Source organism: Eublepharis macularius, chromosome 9 (assembly GCF_028583425.1).
Source record: "Eublepharis macularius isolate TG4126 chromosome 9, MPM_Emac_v1.0, whole genome shotgun sequence".
In the NCBI taxonomy this organism is placed as follows: domain Eukaryota; kingdom Metazoa; phylum Chordata; class Lepidosauria; order Squamata; family Eublepharidae; genus Eublepharis; species Eublepharis macularius.
Window position 1 is genome coordinate 21,342,269 of NC_072798.1, and position 19,474 is coordinate 21,361,742.

Consider the following 19,474-nt stretch of genomic DNA (forward strand, 5'->3'; position numbering starts at 1 on the left):
GCTCAGGATACAGGTGTCCACATTCCAAGGGTTTGCAACTCTTGGCTGAATGAAAGCTTTGTTGAGAATGACACATGAAATGAAAGTAACAACACTTCAAACACCCCTTCCCAGCCTCCCCCCTTAGTCCTGTCTGCGAAGGCATGGGAAGCCAAGGACGTCAAGGTTTTTGGCCGGAACGGGCTGATAAGAACTCTTTGCTCCCATGGATATATGTGGCCTGGGCACCACCTGGGCCTAGAGGGAGGAAAACTAAACAACTACCGATTTTAGCACATTAAAATGGCGTAACTCTGGCTAGAGAACTGACAAGCAACTGGTGTTCTGACAGGTGCAAAGTGAGTGAATGCTACTCTCAATTCCCATTCTGCAAATTCTGCAAGAAGACCCTGCATTTTCAGTAAGTCTCTGTCTCCTGCAATTCGGAGGGTGTGTCAAAAGGAGATGGGAAGACTGGAGCAGTCGGAGCTCTGACTGTTCCCAAAACAGAACATTCCTGTGCCAAGCTTCCTCCTGGTATGTGTTTGTCTGTACTTTACTGTAGGAAGCTATTCAAGTGTTTAATATTAAGTCTCAGAGAACACATTTTCAATTCATAATCGAAGGCGTGTTGCTTTCCTCACATGCTTCATACCCACAATACCCTTAAAGGGTAACTAATTTAGATCCAAACTGGCATCTAAATTTGGATCCCACCAAAGGCTCCACAGTGTCTATGTTTCAAATGACCCGGATTTTTGTCAAGCAGAAGAATGGCAGAAGAAGAGCCCCTGCTTGTGGAGAAGAGCTACCCTTTTGGAAGGCAGATGGAATGTGGGGGTTGGAATCATCTGTGACAGTTGAAAAGTGACAGTTGAGAAGATCAGAGAAAGGAATATCTGAAGAGCAGCTGCTCGTGGAGAGGCGAGAGAGAGAGATTATGATGATGAAAGAAAGCGAGGAAGAAAGGAACAACCCCAGTACACTAGAAATGAGAGTTCTGAAAGCGTATGGTACACAGTATTCTATAGTTATTTCAGAGCACAGGGACAGTCTGTATATACATCATCTACTGTTTTCATCCTAATGTGTTGCATTGGAGAGGGGCTTGTGTGATAGGATATTCCAAAGAGTGGGTGCAGTGTAGCATGGACAAATACACAATTTGAGTTGCAGAGCCTGCACACATCCAATCAAGCAGTCATATGAGCAGTGGCACCAATTAGTGGTGTCTACCCAGGACATGACTAGTTTGCAGTCTGTTTGAGGATTGCCAGTCAATCAGGAGGCACGTACAAGCAGGGCTAAACATTGCCTAGCACAAAACTAGTGTGAATTTAATATTACCTTTTCAGATCACTCTTCTTTTCAGGGTGGCTTACAGGGTCTTCTCCCCAAGTATTTAATACTCACAGCTGACTCAAGTTTCATGGCTAAGCAGGGATTTGACTCCAAGGCTGCTTACACACATAATTCTCCACGTAGCCATAGGCTGCTTCCACATGTTCCAATTTTTTCGGGTTTTCCCTGTCCCAAAGCTGCATCTTCCTGATCCGTTTTCAGAACTCACCTTTCACATGCATTGTCCTCATGCCTGTTTTGTGGCTGTTTGTCACGAATAAAGATCCCAAAAGAGAAAATGCGTTCTTTATCTGCACCTCGTCACAAATGACATTCGCGTGTTCCCACCCAACTTTCCTTTTTTTTTTTTTTGAGTGCATGTGGGATTGCACTAGACCATTGTCCTGTCTTTCAGTTTCTGTAGAAACTGCGCATATGTAGTACTCTGTTCTCTACCATTGATTTCCCGCTCAAAGTTTTAAATACGAAAGTGTTTAATGAATATGCAAACAGTAGGGTAGCACAATGGTGCAATTGCATATTTAAAATAAAATCAGAAATGGCATTCCATTCTCAATGTTGTTCCTAGACTGACAGTCTGATTGCTGAGTAATCCAATGTAGCAAGCGCTGCAATATGATTCCCTTTGTATACATAGATATAATAGCACAAGGATCGTTTAAAAAAGTAAAAAAGGGGGGAGAATTATACGATCATGTATGTGAGCCAGACGCCATGTGTAGTGTTTAAAGGAGGGGTAATGGTGAGAGGAGGGGTTGGAGATTTGTGGGAGGATGCTTCTGAAGTGCAAAAAAGCCTCCACGTGCATTGCTACAGCAGGATAATCATGTGGAAAACTAAACACGGACCGAAACAGGTCTCACAAAAAATGCTTAAAAACCAGAATCATCATGACCTGCATGGGAAACAACGATGTGTGTAATGAGTGAGATAACCCACCAGAGTTCCGTTGGCAGGCCGTCCCGTTAAGGCTGTGTGGAAGTGGCCGTAGTTGCATTCTAGTAGGCATTTGCAATAGCAAAAGCGTATCCATGTTTAAGTTTCTCCCACAATATCCTTGCCCCAGCCCTCTATGACTGTCATTCCTTACCCCCAACCGCCACCAGAGAGCTTTTTTCAGACTTGAAAAAACATTGCTAGTTATATCTTTATAGCATTATTATGATCTATTTCAACAGTGAACTATTTCAACAATGAACTAGTTTCTAGCTTATGAGCTGGAAGCTACTACATTGTTGCAATAGTCCTTTATAATGCTATAGTGATGTAGCTATTAATTTTTTTTTTTAAACCTGTGGTAGGGGGTTGGCCACTGCAGGGACTGAGGGCCAAGCTACAAGTGATGAATGACACAGGTTGGACACTTGTCAGCTTCCCTCAAGTTTGGCTTGGCTCTCCGACTGCTGTCCAGTGGACTTTTCAACTGTCACTTGTCCAACATTCTGCCAAGCTGCCTACATTTCCCATCAAAACTTGAGGGAAGCTGACAAGTGTCCAACCTGTGTCATTCGTCACTTGTAGTTTGGCCCTCAAGTAAAGGAAATGGCACCAACGTGGTCAAGACCTAAAAAATTGCACACCTTCCTGTCCACGTGATATCCAAAGGAGCCTTGACCAATGATCTTTCCAAAAAGATCATTATCACTTCAGATCACAGCAAAGTAGGGGAAAACACAGGCTCAATAAAGAATATTGTTGAGTGGATGCTTCCAAAAACAGCACATCAGTAAGGAAGCCAAGGCTGAACAAAATATCCATATGGAAACAGCCCAGGTCTCCCTAGTGTAAGACAGTTTCAGGTGGGTAGCCACGTTGGTCTGTACTATAAGAACAAGGTTGGGTCCAGTGGCACTTTCAGGGCCACCTAGATTTCCAGGGTATGAGCTTTCAAGAGTCAGAGCTCCCTTTGTCATGGGAGAAGCGGAGGAAGATTATAATGCTCAGGTTTGGGGCGAGAGAAGTAGCATCCTGCTTACCTAGCCCTTAACCTCAGCAATCAGCGTCACAGTGTAATTGTGTCTACCACCGAACTGTTGAGGTTTGGGGCTAGGAGAGCCGGAAGCTGCTTACCTAGGCCTGGAGATCAGCTGTGTTGCACTATAACAGGTGTGGAAGTCTTCTAATTGTTACCACCATCACTTTGTGATTCTTTGCAGGCCCCCCAACTTGTAGCTCATTAATATGCCCATGGAATGGTTGAGGGGCACATGATCCAGCAACACTACTGAAGCTAAGCCAATATGGGTTGTGCCACTGCCTGGATGTAAGGTTGCCGGCCCCCCTTACGTCAGAAGTAGGGGACGGGGTGTTGCAAGGCAAGAGCAGGGCCCCGATCCAGGCTCCTTGCACATTTGCTTTCCCTGAAGGCCATGATGATGTTACTTCTAGTTGAAAACTGGAAGCCACAGGATAGTAAAAAGTCCAGTAGCACCTTTAAGGCTAACCAACTTTATTGTGGCATAAGCTTTCGAGAACTACAGTTCCCTTCGTCAGATGCATCTGACAAAGAGAGCTGTGGTTCTCGAAAGCTTATGCTACAATAAAGTTGGTTAGCCTTACAGGTGCTACTGGACTATTTTGCGACTACAGACTAACATGACTAACTCCCCTGAATCTATGACCATGGAAGCCATGAGGTCTCAGTGGGGCCAAAATAGGCATCAAGTAGCATTTTCGCTGTGTTTGGGGCTGATTTGGCCCCATTGAAATCTTACAGGCTCCAGTTTTCCACCAAAAGTGCATCATTTGGACCTCTGGAACATGCATGCGTGCCGTTTCACTGTGTGCTTCCGTAACTCCCGGCCTGCCTCCCCCCTCACCATTTGCCCTGTCCCTCTCCCCATGCTGTTTCTACTTTCCTCTGCTTCCCCTTTCTCATTCTAGGTTCTGCTTCCTGCCTGCAGACCTCAATTTATCATCTTCCATTTTCCTTCCTTCACTCTCTCCTTGCCCACCTTTCCCCTTTCCTCCTACCTACTTTTTCTTCTTCATTGCCTGCCCTTGCTATTGCTTTCCCTCCCCTCCCCAACCCCCCACCTCTCTGCCCTTCCCTTCCTTTCCTTTCAGGTTTCCTGGACGACCACATAATGCTACCAAAGACCTTTGCCTCCGGAATAGTGTTCTGTGGAATTTGCTGATGAGCGAAAGGCCTTTCCCCTAGCATCAGGTAAAACAAAAATTAGCTGGTGCTTAGGAGAGGTACCTCAGACTGTCAGCCATTTCCACAGAACACAGTATCAAAGGCAGGAGGCTAGTCGGTATTGTATGGGCTTGTTTATTAGCCCCCCCAATGGCAACCAAGAGCTAGCTACAAGAGATGAATTACGTGAGGACACGTACGTGAACAATTCTCAAAGGAAGCTGAATTTTAAAAGACAGATCTGAAGGCTTTGTCAATTTCCTGTCTCTGCAGAACCAGCAAAGATTGCTCCTCAGCGAGTTTGCGAATTTCCTCTTTGCCTCCCTAAGGCTCTGTCAGTTTCACCTCCCCTTCTAGGAGGTGAAGAAGAAATAAACAAACCCTCTGAGGAGCAATCTTTGCTGGCCCTGTAGAGAGGGGAAATTGACAGAACCTTCCGATATCTTTTAAAACTCAGCTTTCCAGATAACATTGCGACTCCCTTCGCATGAGCATCCTCGTATAATTTGTCTCTTGTAGTTTAGTTCTGAGATCTCTGCCATCATTTGGCATTTGGTTTGGGTTTTTTTTGCAATGTTTGTTTTGTTCTGATTTTGCCTCCCCTTTTTATTGTTAAGATTTTCCTGAACACCTGGGGTTACCCAAGTTTCCAAAACTTCTCATCTGTTCACACTTTTTTTAAAAATCTGCCCAGTGATACCATCATGAGAATGAGATGGATTTAAGCTGTACAAAGAGGCTTACCTACTTTTAAATTAAGGTAATGGTTCTCCGAGTATTATGCAGACTTGGAGTATTCAGATGCAGAATTCACTAGGAAATGATTTAATCCATCTTAAAAATTGTCTTTATCTCCCCTATGGTCCATGTGCACTCTGAGTATTCAAGAACTTTTTGCGCTCTTGGCTTTTCTGTAGGAAATTTGTAGAGAAATAGGCCTGGATAGTTTTCACAAATCACATTTAAAACATGAGACATTTAGGAAAATACATTCTTTATTGTTCTTCTAAAACAACAAGCCAGAAATAGAATATACCTTCAGCTGTTTTTTTTAAAAAATGTCATCGCTGTCCCTTAAACTCTTAACAGAAAGAAAAGAAAAAGATTGCATGTGCCATCTACCCTCCTCCCCTCCCACCAACCGCACCTACCTACCTCTGTTTTCCTGGGTCGCTCTCACTGAACCAAGTACATTTTCCTTGGTTGCAATTTTGACCTTTAGGGCTAGGAATGTGTATCTCCTGTCTGTACACCTTTTTATTAGATTGTCATTCCTTATGGCTTCCTGCCAGTATCAGAGAACTATTTTTTTTTATTAAGGGAGCCTCTCCTTACATCTTTGCTGGCTGTGTCTGATAGCCTGAAAAAGTCCATTGCCTGAAGCACAAAAAGGGTGGGTTTTTTTGGACAGTTGACATAGAAATTTCTATTTAAATTCCATGCATGGACATTTGTGCAGTGATGTCACAAGCACATGCATTATGAATGTCCACACTGCAGCATTTTCATGCTTCTAATAGTCTTCCAGGTTTTTTTGATTGGGACAGATCAAGCCTACCAGGAGAACCAGGTTGTTTTGTTTTTAGTGATGACTCTCATGCATGTTTTTAAGATGTCATCTGTTTATACAGAGAAACAAGCTTTGGAGAGGTTATTGAAATTAAGCCTTTTAGCAGTTAAATAGTTATGAACTTCCATACATAAGAGCTGTTCTTCATATTATATACCACAACAACCACATTCACAAGTGTAATCTCCTGCAATACTAAACCCAGTTAACCACTTCTAAGTCCATTCAAGTTCATTGGGATAGAAGGGTATAATTCTTCTTAGGACTGCACAGTTAGCCGCATTAACAAGAAATGTGTATTCCTTGTGCCATTTGTGAAAACACTGCATGGACTTATACATACAAACTCTAGCACTGGTAGCATATCATCAAACTCCAGAATAACCTCCTTAACATAACATTTACATAGCCATGCATCTCTGATGGTATTTTGGTCGTGTACATGGAAAATTCAGTACAGCCACACAAGCCCATTTCTATTTTGCCCATGGATATTGATTCTGCTGAAGAGCTCTGTTGCTAAGTTATATATTTGCCCAGTTTCACTTGATCAGTAGTTCTAAAATGTTTTTACTGATGAACCTTTTTTCAAATAGCATAAGTGATGTGAATTTGGCAAATCCAGGCTTTTCTTTCAATCCCCTGAAGTCCACGGCTACAGCACCTGTTACTCTCAGCAGGATGTTCTAAATCCCAGTTTTCTTAATATACAGAGCTTGGTCTGCTTTATGTAACTGAAAGGTGGTGAAATGCAGGATTTACCCCCTCCATTCCCCTTGATGTTTTTTATACATTTTGGAGTCCCTAGAAGTTCCAGGATCCTTGTTCAAAAATGCTCACGGCCTCATCACAGCTGAAGGCACATTTTCTCAGTAAGAAAGAGGACATTTTCCACATTGGCTTATTGTGTTCTCTGATCACTCAACTCCTTCTTACTCCCCTTAGCCCACTGTACTCTCAAAGTACTCCCGTTTCTTTGGAATCAACCAGTCTCTAACTAGAATGATTACCGGCATCCCATTTTTCTCAACAAACTTCTCTCTCCCTTCACTTACTTCCCAACATCAGAGTGGAATTTTAGGCGCGGAAGTATCAGGGCCAGTCCTGTGCCATATCAATGAAAGATTAGAACAAACGAAGGTTGTAATTAAACTTGTAACACTATGGGAAATGACATTTGCAACAGAAGGAAACCTATTCAAGGTGGGAATAGGGAATGGGAAAAGAAAGGGTGTTTTTTCCTCCTTTTAATTTTTACTGCCCAGTTTCTCTCATCCCCTAAACACACATCATACACCATTTACTTTGTGCAATCGTTTCATTATTTCTTGCAAGTAAAATAGAGATCTATAAATATACAACTCTGACATAAGTCCCATTTCAAGTATGATTGTGCTGTCCCGTATCTCACAGATGTAAGTTCCTTTGGGAAGATTATAGCGATAGTAAGGTTGGAAATTAATATCCAGTAGGCAGAGTGCTAGTGGTGATTTGCTGAATATACGTTAAGTAGTAGGAAGCAACACACATATACTCGCCGTAGTTTTTAGTAACCCAGTTTTGCCCATCAGTCTGAGATAAAACTCAAGTAGAGTTGGGTGAATTGGAGGAAATACAATACATACGTTGTACATAATAAGAGAAAGTCTGTCCTCCATTCTTAGAATTTGTCCCTTGCCTTGATAGCTGTGTTTGTGCACATGAGGCATGAATCTGTGTTGAAATGCCTGTCAAATCCCTTTTCCCAAGTGGCCTCTCTAATGCTCCATGAGAATCTTTTTCTGCCACAGCATCTCTCTGTGAAGTGTATTCCATCCCTTTATATGCAGCAGTTCTTTGCTAGTAGGACAGAGAAAGATGGGATTACTGCTACTAGATGTAATCTTGAGTCCTCCACAGTGTTTCTGTTTGAAGGGATTTGAAGGTATGGTGGAATTAAAGGAAACTGAGCATTGTTTCCATTCAAAACTTCAACAGCTAAAGGAAGATCAACTTAAAGGCATCAAAATACAACAGAAGAAGGAAGAACTCTGATACCTGATCCACTCCCAGATAAGGTGATTGCTGGATTCTGCTCCTGAGTTGCTGACAAAATACCTTAGAATCTGGGCCAGCTGCCAAATTGTTTCATGACTGCAAGGATCACAGTATCCACAAAAACTGCGGCTGCACAACCTCTTGTGTCATCTTCCTATCCCAGGAATACCCGCTGTGACGGGCTAGAGCAGGTTACCATGGCAATATGTGCTCTCCCCTGGAGACAGCACTTTATCCCACTTTCCTTGATATAAAATGAGTCCTTATGTTGGTTCCCCTCCTCCCATCAGTTTTTTTAAAAGATGATGCTACTGTGAGGTTCTGTATGGTTTAAAGACCAGACTGGGGAAGGATAGCTTGAGTAACAATTCGTATGGTGGGGGTGAGGTCAAGATGTACACATATATGTATTTGTGTTGGAGTTATCATATTCATGAATGCTACTTAACACTTCAATGCTATAACTCTTATTTTTAGTAGAAACCTTGGCTGGTTTCTCAGCAAACACATATGGGCACAGGTGATGCACAAACATGCTTATATCAAAAGCGTGTCCATAGCAATAGCTGGCCTACAGTTTCAGATTCCTGAACTGCATCTCCTTTCCCCTACATTGTAGGGGCTCGGTATCACTTTCCTCAGTCCTGCCTATCAGAGCCATTGCATTAATCCCATGTTATTGTAGCCAGACTGCTATAATAATGATCCCAGCTTCTGGTTTGTCTGATTTTGTTACAACCCTTCCATTCTCTGCCCCATCACCAACCATGTCCAAAAATACTCTAAGGAGATCAGACAGGCTGTTGTTCTCTTAAACCCCTCCTGGAGACCCACTTTTGCCACAAAGACTGTAAGAGCCTTTCAGATTAATTCTCTAATGTATCAGAAAAACAAACATTTCCCCCTTTCTGAGGTGGCACGTTAGCCTTCAGAAAGTAATTGCCCTTTTAATGGTAGACCCATCCATCCTCTCCTTCACATCGTTTCTTTTTCAAATGCTTTTAATGCCCTTCCTTGTAGAGATTATAAATTATCATCCATATCAGGAGGCAGCTAGTACATTTTTTAGTTTGCTACAAATAGTAATGTACAGATGGTGTGCAAAGAAATGGAGGTGTGTAGTGGTATACATTTGTGTATATATATGTGGGTGATCAGCCTCTGTTTATTTGTCTGCACGCTTAATTATGCAAGGTGGGCTACATGCCAGATTGAGTGTATGCAACATGTCTTCAATCTAAGGAATATTCATTCCATTCCTAGCATTAAAAGCAGGAAGGTTCTCTTTGCCTCGGTACAGGCCTTACATCAGAGTAGTTGTGAATTGGGTTTCTTGTACAAATACCAAGGAAGAGTAGATTAATGTGCAGGAATGCCATTAACCCCACCAGTGAAGTTTGGACATAATCACAGGGGTTATCTTGGTGCCTTTGGCTATGCATTCCGGTTTACAAAAAGTTTTTGTGATGCTATGGAAATGTGTAATGTAGCAAAGAAGAAAAGGGAAGGTGCCAGGTTGGCTCAGGTTCCCTAGATGTGGGCATCAGTCTAGATTTTTGTGCAAAGAGGAGAAATGATTAGCACTTGAGGTCTGACTACAGTTTATTTGCTTGGAAGTACATGGGGGCAGAAGGAAGGAGAAGAGCTAAAGTTGTCAGAGGCAGCTGACCTGAACCCAGAAGCGTGTTTTACAAATTTGGTAAATGGAACAGCCACCCAGTACATCTGTATGTCTGAGAAGATTTGTGAGGGCTCAAGACTCTCTTGCATCCTGTTCTGTCACTGGTTTCCAAGAAAGGATTCATGCCACAGAAGAGATCTGCTTTTGTTCCTCGTGCTCACCTTCCGTGTCTCCCATCAATGGCTGCCTCTTCTTCAGTTCCCGATGATACTTAGCCATGAGAGATGCATAGATACAGCCATATGCTGCTGCCACTACCATCATGATGCACACGATGCCGCAAACCACCCCTGCTATGATGACTGTGCCAATGGCCCGGCGCACACTGACAGGCCTGTACCTTTGTTTCTGGGGGCAACCCACACTGGGCTCCTCTTCTGCTTCCAGACTTGTTTTAGGCTTGGCAGCAGTTGGGGTTCCCTTACTGCAAGGAGGGCCAACATTGTCCAGAACTGTAGAACTGTTCTCATCCTCCAGCTGGGAACAGTAGTTAAACATCTCCATGGGCACCATGCGCATGTCCTTCCCCCGCAGCTCCTTAGGCAGGGTACATGCCAGCTGGTCGATCTTTCCTCCTATACCACAAGAAAAGAAAAAGGGGAGAGTTAATACTATATTGTGGCATGGAACTACGGCATGTTCAGTGCAATCATTTATTCCAATACAGTTGTTATACCTGGACATTTAAATATATTGGGGTTGTCTCCATCTCTTCAGCTAAGAAATTAGACGTTACATGTCTGGAACTGCAAAATTATAGAATGAATCATTGTTACAGTGAACATTTTGCCATTTACCTCAAGGGATTCAGCCAGGTTTTCTCTTATTGTTTCCAAAGTATTTGGGATAGTGGTACCAGCTCTACTGCAATGACTAAATGCCTTGAATCCTTACAAAAGGATGGGAACCTGAGGTCAGTGGATGGCCCCCTCAGACTTAACCACCTGGCTCATATGATTACAGAGGGACAGAATATAATTTTTTGAAAGACTTGGAGGCATTTAGATAGGTGGCTGGGGGGTTTAAGGGTGACACGTGACAGAGTACGAAGTTTCGAAGAGAGCTGTTCTGAGGAAATATGCCTTGGGCCTGGCCCAGGGATTGACGGCTTAGCCGATTTCCCAAAGTTGTTTCCTCGGCTCTCTTTCAACCAATATGTGAGCATCTTCAAGGATACGGAAGCTCTGCCCATGCAAATGGCATAGGGTGGGAGTTCTAGTTGGTGCCAGTCTTCTAGAGGTGCCAGAATTATTTGTGGCTAGATAAGAATCTTCTGCATTCTTTGGCTCCAAGAGATTGCCCTGCCCTCTGCTGTTTCATCACAATACAAGGACAATGCTCCAGAAATTGCAGGTGATTGGACTGTGTGCTAATTTTTCAGTAACAATACTTTAAAAAAACATTTCACATATATGACTTTAGCTCAAAAGACAAGGTAACTTGTAAGAAGAACTATAAATAATAATAATTAAAATCACTTAAAATATAACCGGAACCAAATAATGTAGCAGCATTTAAAGGTTTTGCTGCAGTCCTGCTGATGGTGTATCGGCAGTTGGTCAGGCAAAAGCTTTTCATTTCCCATATAATAATAACAAAGCATATTGCCAGGTAATTAACTCAAAAGTTGTTAAATAACAAATTATCACCAATTGTTAAAATACATGCAACTGATACAGTTTTACAAATAGGAAGTCTTAGATACAGTAAATTGTCCTGCAGGCCCATAGCTGCCAGAGGCATATGGGAGCAGTGCCCCTTGAGAAATATGTCATTCATCTTCTCTGAGTTCACAGCTTTCATTTTTTTAAAGCAAGTATCTCGTCCTTTTCACTGTGGAGCAATAAGGGAAAATGTACTCACAGTTTTTGTTGAAATTGCTTAGGAAAGCATGGGGGAGGGGAAATGTAAGATAGTGGAAGCTACCATTTCCTAACCAAATTTGTTCTCATCTGCTCTGTCCCATAACTTTTCTTCCTGGGCCCTTTGCTCGTTTCTTCTTTGTTTCTGTCCTCTTTAATATCCACAGTAACAAATGAGATTACTGGGCAGAAAATGGGAAAGACATTATACTCTGTTTGCAGTATGGAATTTAACTCAGGAGTTAAGTAGGGCTGTGGGATGGGAGACAGGAGCAGAAAAACAAATACCTTGTTTCATTCAGCAGGCTGCAGTTCACCTGTGTGAAAGAATGTGTGCCTCTGAGCTTGTGCAGAGTGCCTTTTACTTGCCACTTAACTGTCAAATTCATGTCCTCATCTCCTCCACAATCTGGGAGTAGGGCTAAATTGAAGAGGAATAATGCTGAGGAAGATTTAAACTCCAGAACCTCTCACTACAGAAAAAGTACTTCACTGCAGAAGACCAAAAGGCTGAGGAGGCATAATACCCAGAGAATCTTAACCCTCCACTGCTTCCGATTATAGAAAAACAAGATTCTAAATAAACTGAACTAATGGAATAATCTTTGCTGTGAGCGCCAAGACTGCAAACACTCTGCACATGTGCAGAGTGCTTTCTCCCTCATAGCTTAGTGAACACACACGTATACCAACATCGAATTATGAGGGAGGGAATGATTTGCAGGCAGGTGTAACTCTGGAATCTCTCATTTTTATTCATTTAAGCACTGGTTTGTTTCTATTTCCCCATCTCATGCTCTTCCTGATTCAGTTTGGAATCTTAACCCCCCTGTCCCAGCCTTGCATCCTTGTTCATATCTTGTGAGAAATGCATAGGTAAAATATAGAAAAAAAGGACACATTGATTCGAGTTGACCTATGATTACTCCCCGCTCCCCACCACCACATTGCTACAACTCATGCTTAGGCCCCAAGACTTGGGTTTGGAGGATCATTATCCACACAGCATGTTGGAATTACAGTGCTGACAGCTAGCCCACGAACTGGATGTCTTCTTCTAAGATATCTACCCATTTCTGCTTGCAGTTGCTGCTGCACGTATAAATGGGAGATGGGAGGAAATAGTCTGGCACTAACATCTCAACTGAATTTTACATTAAGCAAACAGTCAATCTTCATGGTTTTGTTTGTATGTGGGGGAGTTGCCTGATAAATAGCTCATCTTCTTAAAGCTGACTTTGGCTACACATTCATAGATAGCACGTGGTACAATACCTAGCCGTGTGTGGAAATACTGCTGTTCAGCCTGATGTTGCCAGGTCCCACCCCACAGCATCACTGGATTCCATCCATTATATCATCAGGCCCCACACAACGAGTTTCAGAGTTTGAGATGGTAAGCACCTGCCAACCCTACCCCAGGAAACCTTACCCCCTCACCTTGGTGTACAGTTATGCCCTTAACCGTAACATTGCTGGCTACAGACCTGATGCCCTGACTATATTGAAGAAAATGGTGAAGTCCCCAGTGAAGGACTGGAGGCCAAAGTGTGCTTTGGGCATATTGCATGAGTCAAATCTGAAATGATCATCACCATATAATATAATCACTGGCTTTTTTCTTACATAGTTGGATCTTCTGCAGCAGTAAAATTGCCTTTATAAGGAAAATATCTGAATTCTTCTTTCACTGTCCAACTATACATTTACTTGATCTTTTTCCCAGTGTGGAGATGTGTGACCAATGAGTTCACACTCCTTTGGTGTAGTGAATGACTGTCAGCACCTGGGAAGAAGATTTGGGGCTGGAAATGTCCTTGCAGCGAAACTGCAGTGCACTGCTTTATGTTTTTTTTTAGCATAACACAGCAGAATTATAACTGAGAATTAGAATTACAGGATTGTGCCCAAGATTTAGAATTTAGGTCAGATTGATCTGTCCACCTTGTCTATCTAGCTGCTTCTTTTATCCCTCCCAAGCCTGCAAAAATTAGCGGTGAATAAACTTTGGTACTAAGATTTGAGCTCTTTCCGTAGGTACTCACCTCGATAAGAAAACCATTCCATCCAGTATTTGAAATCTCTCAGGTTGCAGTCACATTCCCATGGGTTGTCTCCCACCTGCAACTGCTGCAAGCTAACTAATGGCTCAAAAGTCACCCTGTCCAAATTTTGCAGGCGGTTTGACCTGAGGGAGAGCCAGCGGAGAGAGGACAGATCATCAAAGATGCCAGAAGGGATTTGAGCAATGCCATTGATGGACAAGTCCAGTTGACGCAGAAGAGCAGTGTTTTGGAGAAGGTCTTTGTCCAAGCTCCTGATGCTATTGTTCCTCAACTGTAGCTGAGTGAGATTCACTAAGTCTCTGAAAGCATTCTCAGGAAGTTGGTCTAGGAAGTTGTTTGAAAGATCCAGTCTCTGGAGAGCAGAAAGATTGGAAAAAGCTTGTCCTGGCAAGGTGCTTAGTTGGTTGTTGAGGAAAAGAAAGGTCCTGGTGTTTGTAGGAATGTCCACAGGGATGGATGAAAGGCCCAAACCACTACAGTCCACCTCCAGAGTACCGCTGTTGCACTTGCAAGAGGAGGGACAAACAGCGAGAGACTCTGCTGCACAAAATGAAAGCCAACAGGCAAGCACTAGTGAAAAGAAAGAAAACACAGATTAAACCAGTGAATTTCTGTAAACAATGCATGAATATTGTCTTACATACAGCAAGATTTGGAGATTCCCCCCCCCCCCCACAGTCCAATGAGAAAAACTGGCCTGCTGGCTTTTAGGATCTTTTGCACAGAAGGGATGTTTCTGTTTTGCCAGGAACACAACATCTCTCGTTTTCAGTTTTATACTTATTGTTTACCACATCTGCTAAGACACCAGTGCTGCTTCTTTTAAATACCACCACCCTCTTAAAGATGTAATATAACTAAACTGATCTTCCTTGTAGTCAAGCGAGAGCCTCATAGATAGATCTAGGTACTTCCAGAAGGATTCTCAACAGTGCAAGTTTCATCTCACTCTTTCATCAGTTTGTGGGACAAGGAATCAAGAAATCCTTATAGTGTTGTTGGAAAGGTCAACCTATCCCAGAGGGCTTTGCTGCTAGAGTGCTCCATTGTCACTGACACAGTGACACAAAGCATTATGGGAAGACAAGCAAGAATAGACAGTTCTTTCTTTCTAATCAGTTTCCATACAGAAAAGTTTTATTTAATATATTTAGTAAGCATTAGAGAACAAATTACCTATGCGATGTGATTTCCTGTGAAAGATGACATTGCACTGGGGCCAGTTCTTTAGGAATCAGCCCAAGAATTGACCCCAGTGCAGTTCAGTTGCTTCCTGGTTAGTCACTGTGAAAGTGACATCATCAGCCAGAGAGCCGGGTGCATTCAGGCCCATTTCCCTGGCCTCTTTGCCAGATGACTGTCAATAGCAGACAGTCTCTAGACGACTTGTCTTCTCCGACCCATCACCAGTGATCAGTGAGCTTCAGTCACCAGGAGTTTGTCTGCCATCGGTAGGAACCTGGCAAGCCTAGTCTAGTCTGCCCAGCAACAGATTACAGTCTCCTTAATGAGACAGACCTGTATACGTCCACAACAAAGCTACAATGAAACATCAACAATGATTGTAAAAACATGTACTAAATAACTAACGTTATTGATGAAGGACAAAATATAAGAGTTTGAAAATATAAATGTAGCTCCTGGCTCCTGTGGTCCATTCTTTGGTTCCCAGGGTAATGCCAGTTACCATTTGGGTGACAGGAAGGAATTTTCCTCCAGGCCAGATTGGCCAGGGATGCTGGAAGTCTTTTGCCTTCCTCTGGACATTGAGAAGGGGTTACTGGGGGAGTGGGAGGCTTTTTGCGTTCCTCTGGACATTGAGCAGGGTCACTGAGGGAATGGAGAGTAGCTGGGAATGTCCTGCATTGTGAAGGGGGTGGAACTAGATGACCCCTGGTATCTCTTCCAGTTCTATGTTTATAAAAAGGCAAACAAGGGGAGAGTACATTTTTGAATGAAGCATTCATTGATCTCAACTGGAAAAAAATTGAGTTTCAATCTGATTTCACCTTTGGAATGGACAGCATTTAAACTGAGGTTAATTCCAAAACCACTGAAGATGAAAGTGGGATTGAATACCACAGGCTAGCTTGTGGCCATCCTTTTTCTCTACTGAATGATATCCTGCTTTTGCCCCTCCTCCCATTATTTTCTGTTCTTTGCCTCCTGATTCACATTTCAAACTGCGCTCCATCTAGGCTTTGGCATTAGGTTAGTGAGATAAAGTGCTGGTGGTGGTAAAAAGATTTAACATTCTGAACAGAATCTAATTTGCAGGACAAGTTGTCTCTTCTCTGTTAAGTGAATTCCCTTCCACACAGATGCTGATTTGTGTTCCTGCTTGTCTAACTTAAGTTGTGGATCAGATAGCAGGGCCAAAACGAGAGAAGTCTGTACTCTCAGACCTCTCATTTCCCTTCCTACCAAGCAGAGGTCAGGGTCAGCTCTGCAGATGTTACAGAGGATGTTGGGTACCCTGAAAGTTGATCCTGTTGGCATCAGAGCAGACAGTCTGGCCAGAGATATTTAATTCCACTCAAGGCATCTTGCTTCATGGATGTAGGGTGGTGCTTGAAAGAACAAGAGTGAAGGGAAAGTGACAGGAGTCACTCAGGTGGTTTTGTGGATGCTTGACAGAAGTACAGTGTCAATAACACAAATATCTGTGATGATGAGATAACATTTAGCTGAAAGGTGAGAATATTATATGGGTGACACTTCCCTGTGTGTGTTTCATTAATACCTTCTTTCTAACTATCCCCTGTCTGAGCTCCTCTGAGATACCTTCTGAGATGCCCCCATTGATGATGGCACGTTACTATGACTTCAGAAATATGGATGCAGGATGCACTCAGAATTTAGTTTACACTGACTCTACTGTTAGAAGGGTTATTTCTTATGTTACCAGAAAATATCTGTTCTGATATTGTCAATTGTATAGAAACAACAGTAAGGCCTTGGTGTGGTTTGGTAGGGATTTCAAGTGTATCATCTCAAAAGCCATTTTACTCGTGACTGCTTAGGAAATCGTCTAGATAGAATTCTCTTTTTCATCCAATGAATAACAGAAGCTAAACAATAGTCTAAGTGAAATATTCAGCATAGTGTATGCTCTTATGTCAAGAAAGGGTAATGTTACTTTGTGGGGTGTTCAGAACTCTAGTAAGATGATCCAGGAATATAAAATTAGTCTGGGGCTCAGTGGCATGGAGAGTAAATAATTGATAACAGCAATCTAGGAGGCAAGGGCGTATAACAAAGGCGAGGTTTCTGGGCAAAAGGAAACGACTCGCTCAGCAACTCCCATCGGCATCTTGTATTCTGACCCCTGGTCATCCTTTTTGGCAAGAGCCTATGCCTCCTGCTCGGCTTTAGCTGCGTGCGTCCTCATTAAGGTAAAGGGCCCTTTTCATAATGTACTGGAGAGATTGTCTGGCGGTTTATTGAAGTACATTTACCCTCCCCTCTATTCCTACTGCTCCTGCTAGGGAGCCTCTACATTTTTAGAGGAGTGAGCTGACACTCCAGCAGGGATTCCGCTTCATTGAGAAGGAGGAGTAAGATAAATTCATTTAGAAGCTGTAAATGGGACAGAAGGGTTTGGGTATATATACATGTTAACTTTGTTTTCATGTTCTACCACTACCACTGGTTTCTTAACAGTTCTTTAACATCACAATTTCACACTTCCAGAATCACGCAAATAATAGCACTGATCGTCTTTAACAGAGCACTTGGATTTTCATGTGGGCTTTCCTGCTGTAGTGGGAGTGGGATTTTTTTAAGAGGAACAAAATTAATCTTTGGAAAATACATAGTGTATATTGGTGGAATGTCATCATGCAGACATCTCATTTTTTGTGGATTGTAAATTATGACAGGGCTTCCTGTGTCTGTTGGGTATCTGCTTGCCCCTAAGAGCACCAAGATACCCAAACTTTTGCCTTTCAACAACTGGAACAAGAACCCCTTAATACGTATTCATGATTATAGTACTAGTAAACACGGTATCTTTTCCCTCCCTCACTACACTTCTTCTCCTTCAGTACATATCCCCAAATTTGAAATCTAGATTAGAATCCTCACTATTAAAACTGAAACATTCTGATTTCTTTACCATTATTTGAGTTGCAGAGGCTGACTTCTTATATAATAAATAATCTCTCAGGTGGGCAGTACTTACGGCTAGCTTCTCTCCATCTCACAGAAAGTGTATTTCTCCACCAGTAGCTTCCACTCAAAGACAACATGATGGTCACACTTTTTCCCCACGGTGTCTTGTGCCTGCCAGCCAGGCTGGCGCACTTCGTTGCAGGCAGCAGAACAACCACCTGGCTAATCTAGAAGACAAAAACAGAGCAAAGAGTACATGGCTGTTGCATCACTAATGAAGTTATTCTTTAGTGAAGTTAGCTGGCCCAATCCAAGGAGGCATCTTACTAGCAGGCAAAGTGAGGCATGTTTTTAAAAACTGCCCATGCAGGATTTGCAGTGGGTAGATCATATAAATTATTCTGGGAAGCCTTTTCACAGTGGACAGGTCTAACACTATGTTTGAAATACTTCTCGGTAGGTGGTGAAGAAGGACAGCAAGATGGAGTCAGGCAGATCATGGAGCTGGCTGAAGAGAGCACAAAAAAGACCAAAGCCAGCATTGCCAACTCATAGACCTGATGAAACCAGATATTAATGTACCACAAGTAGGGAGCACAATTTGAAAAATAAAATGATAGGCTTTGTGGGTGCATGGGTGGGATTCAAGTTGTATTGCTGATCAGTTAACACACCACAAATAATAACCACTATGTGTCTATGGTATTCCCTTCAGTCACTTTCCTCACAGCAATTGCAATAGCAGTGATTTTTCTACCTGAAGTGTTACATTTTCCCAGGTACCAAATATTTTTAGTTTTGAGAGTTGAGAAAATAGAAATGCAACCTCGAGAAAAGATGTCCAAACTGTGTACAAGTAGTGCAAAATCGATGTGCACTTATGGAAGTGGTTTCACTTTTTTACTCTCTGACATCATTAAGCTGGAAGAGTGTTGACATAATTTTGTGTTTTACACAGTAACCTGTCTGCACGTGAGAAAGCCCCAAGAAAGCCTTCTAGGAAAAATTAATCTTCTTTATTACTGGGTTTTTTGTATATGTGTTAATTTCTGAGCAGGGTTCCTATGTTATACACTGGACTTCTTATCAAAGATTGATTGTCAGCCAGGCTAAAGTCATTTGCCATCCACAGCCAACCCTTCTTTGCCCACTGCAAACGTCACCTTGTTCCCAGGCCCCAAGAGCCGTGATTACACAGCAGCATCTTGAGGAGTTGTACCTTCTTTGTCAAATAGTCTGTTATCCAGGATCGTAGTTGCCCTTTTTCCGTTCAGATGGCACCCACCAGTTAATTAGAAATGCCATCCAGGCTTAAGCCTGCCTGGGAGCTAAACCTTCTGAGCGGAACGCCCTGCTATTTAATCACAGATGTTCATGGGTGCTCAAGAAGGAGCCGATCCTGTGCTCAGGGGCACTCCAGGGGCTTGTTCATACTTGCATGTTCATCAGTTGGTGATGCAGCATCAAGGGATGACTCACATGTGTGAATGGATCACACAGCAAGGAAGGAAGTCTAATGTCACTTCAGAATAAATGCTTTTCATAGAGTCAGTTTACACAATCAGTTGCCAGTCACCAAGGATACAGTAATCAAGTGCAGGGAAAGCAGGTGATGGACACACATGTTTTAAGCAGCCCTTCACATCTTCCAAGGCACTCAAAGCA

The 19,474-nt window shown here is 42.7% G+C and overlaps 2 protein-coding genes across 2 annotated transcripts in view; one reads left to right on the top strand and one right to left on the bottom strand.

Annotated features, from left to right (window-relative positions):
* CACNA2D4 (calcium voltage-gated channel auxiliary subunit alpha2delta 4) overlaps positions 1–19,474 on the top strand; it is a 206,037-nt gene that overhangs the window by 113,034 nt on the left and 73,529 nt on the right. The window lies entirely within an intron of this gene.
* On the bottom strand, positions 9,889–17,946 carry LRTM2 (leucine rich repeats and transmembrane domains 2). Its single transcript, XM_054988698.1, has 3 exons — positions 17,880–17,946; positions 13,676–14,266; positions 9,889–10,343 (listed from the first exon to the last, which is right to left on the bottom strand). Exons 1-3 carry the CDS (start codon positions 17,944–17,946, stop codon positions 9,889–9,891), a joined length of 1,113 nt encoding a protein of 370 aa, XP_054844673.1.

Excerpts from the sequence above, each read along its gene's own strand:
- LRTM2 (XM_054988698.1), bottom strand. The coding sequence starts at position 17,946 with ATGTTGTCTTTGAGTGGAAGCTACTGGTGGAGAAATACACTTTCTGTG. Across the intron at positions 14,267-17,879 it reads GAGATGGAGAGAAGCTAGCC|TGCTTGCCTGTTGGCTTTCA; the intron begins GTAAGTACTGCC and ends TCTTTTCACTAG. Across the intron at positions 10,344-13,675 it reads GGAATGGTTTTCTTATCGAG|GAGGAAAGATCGACCAGCTG; the intron begins GTGAGTACCTAC and ends CTTGTGGTATAG.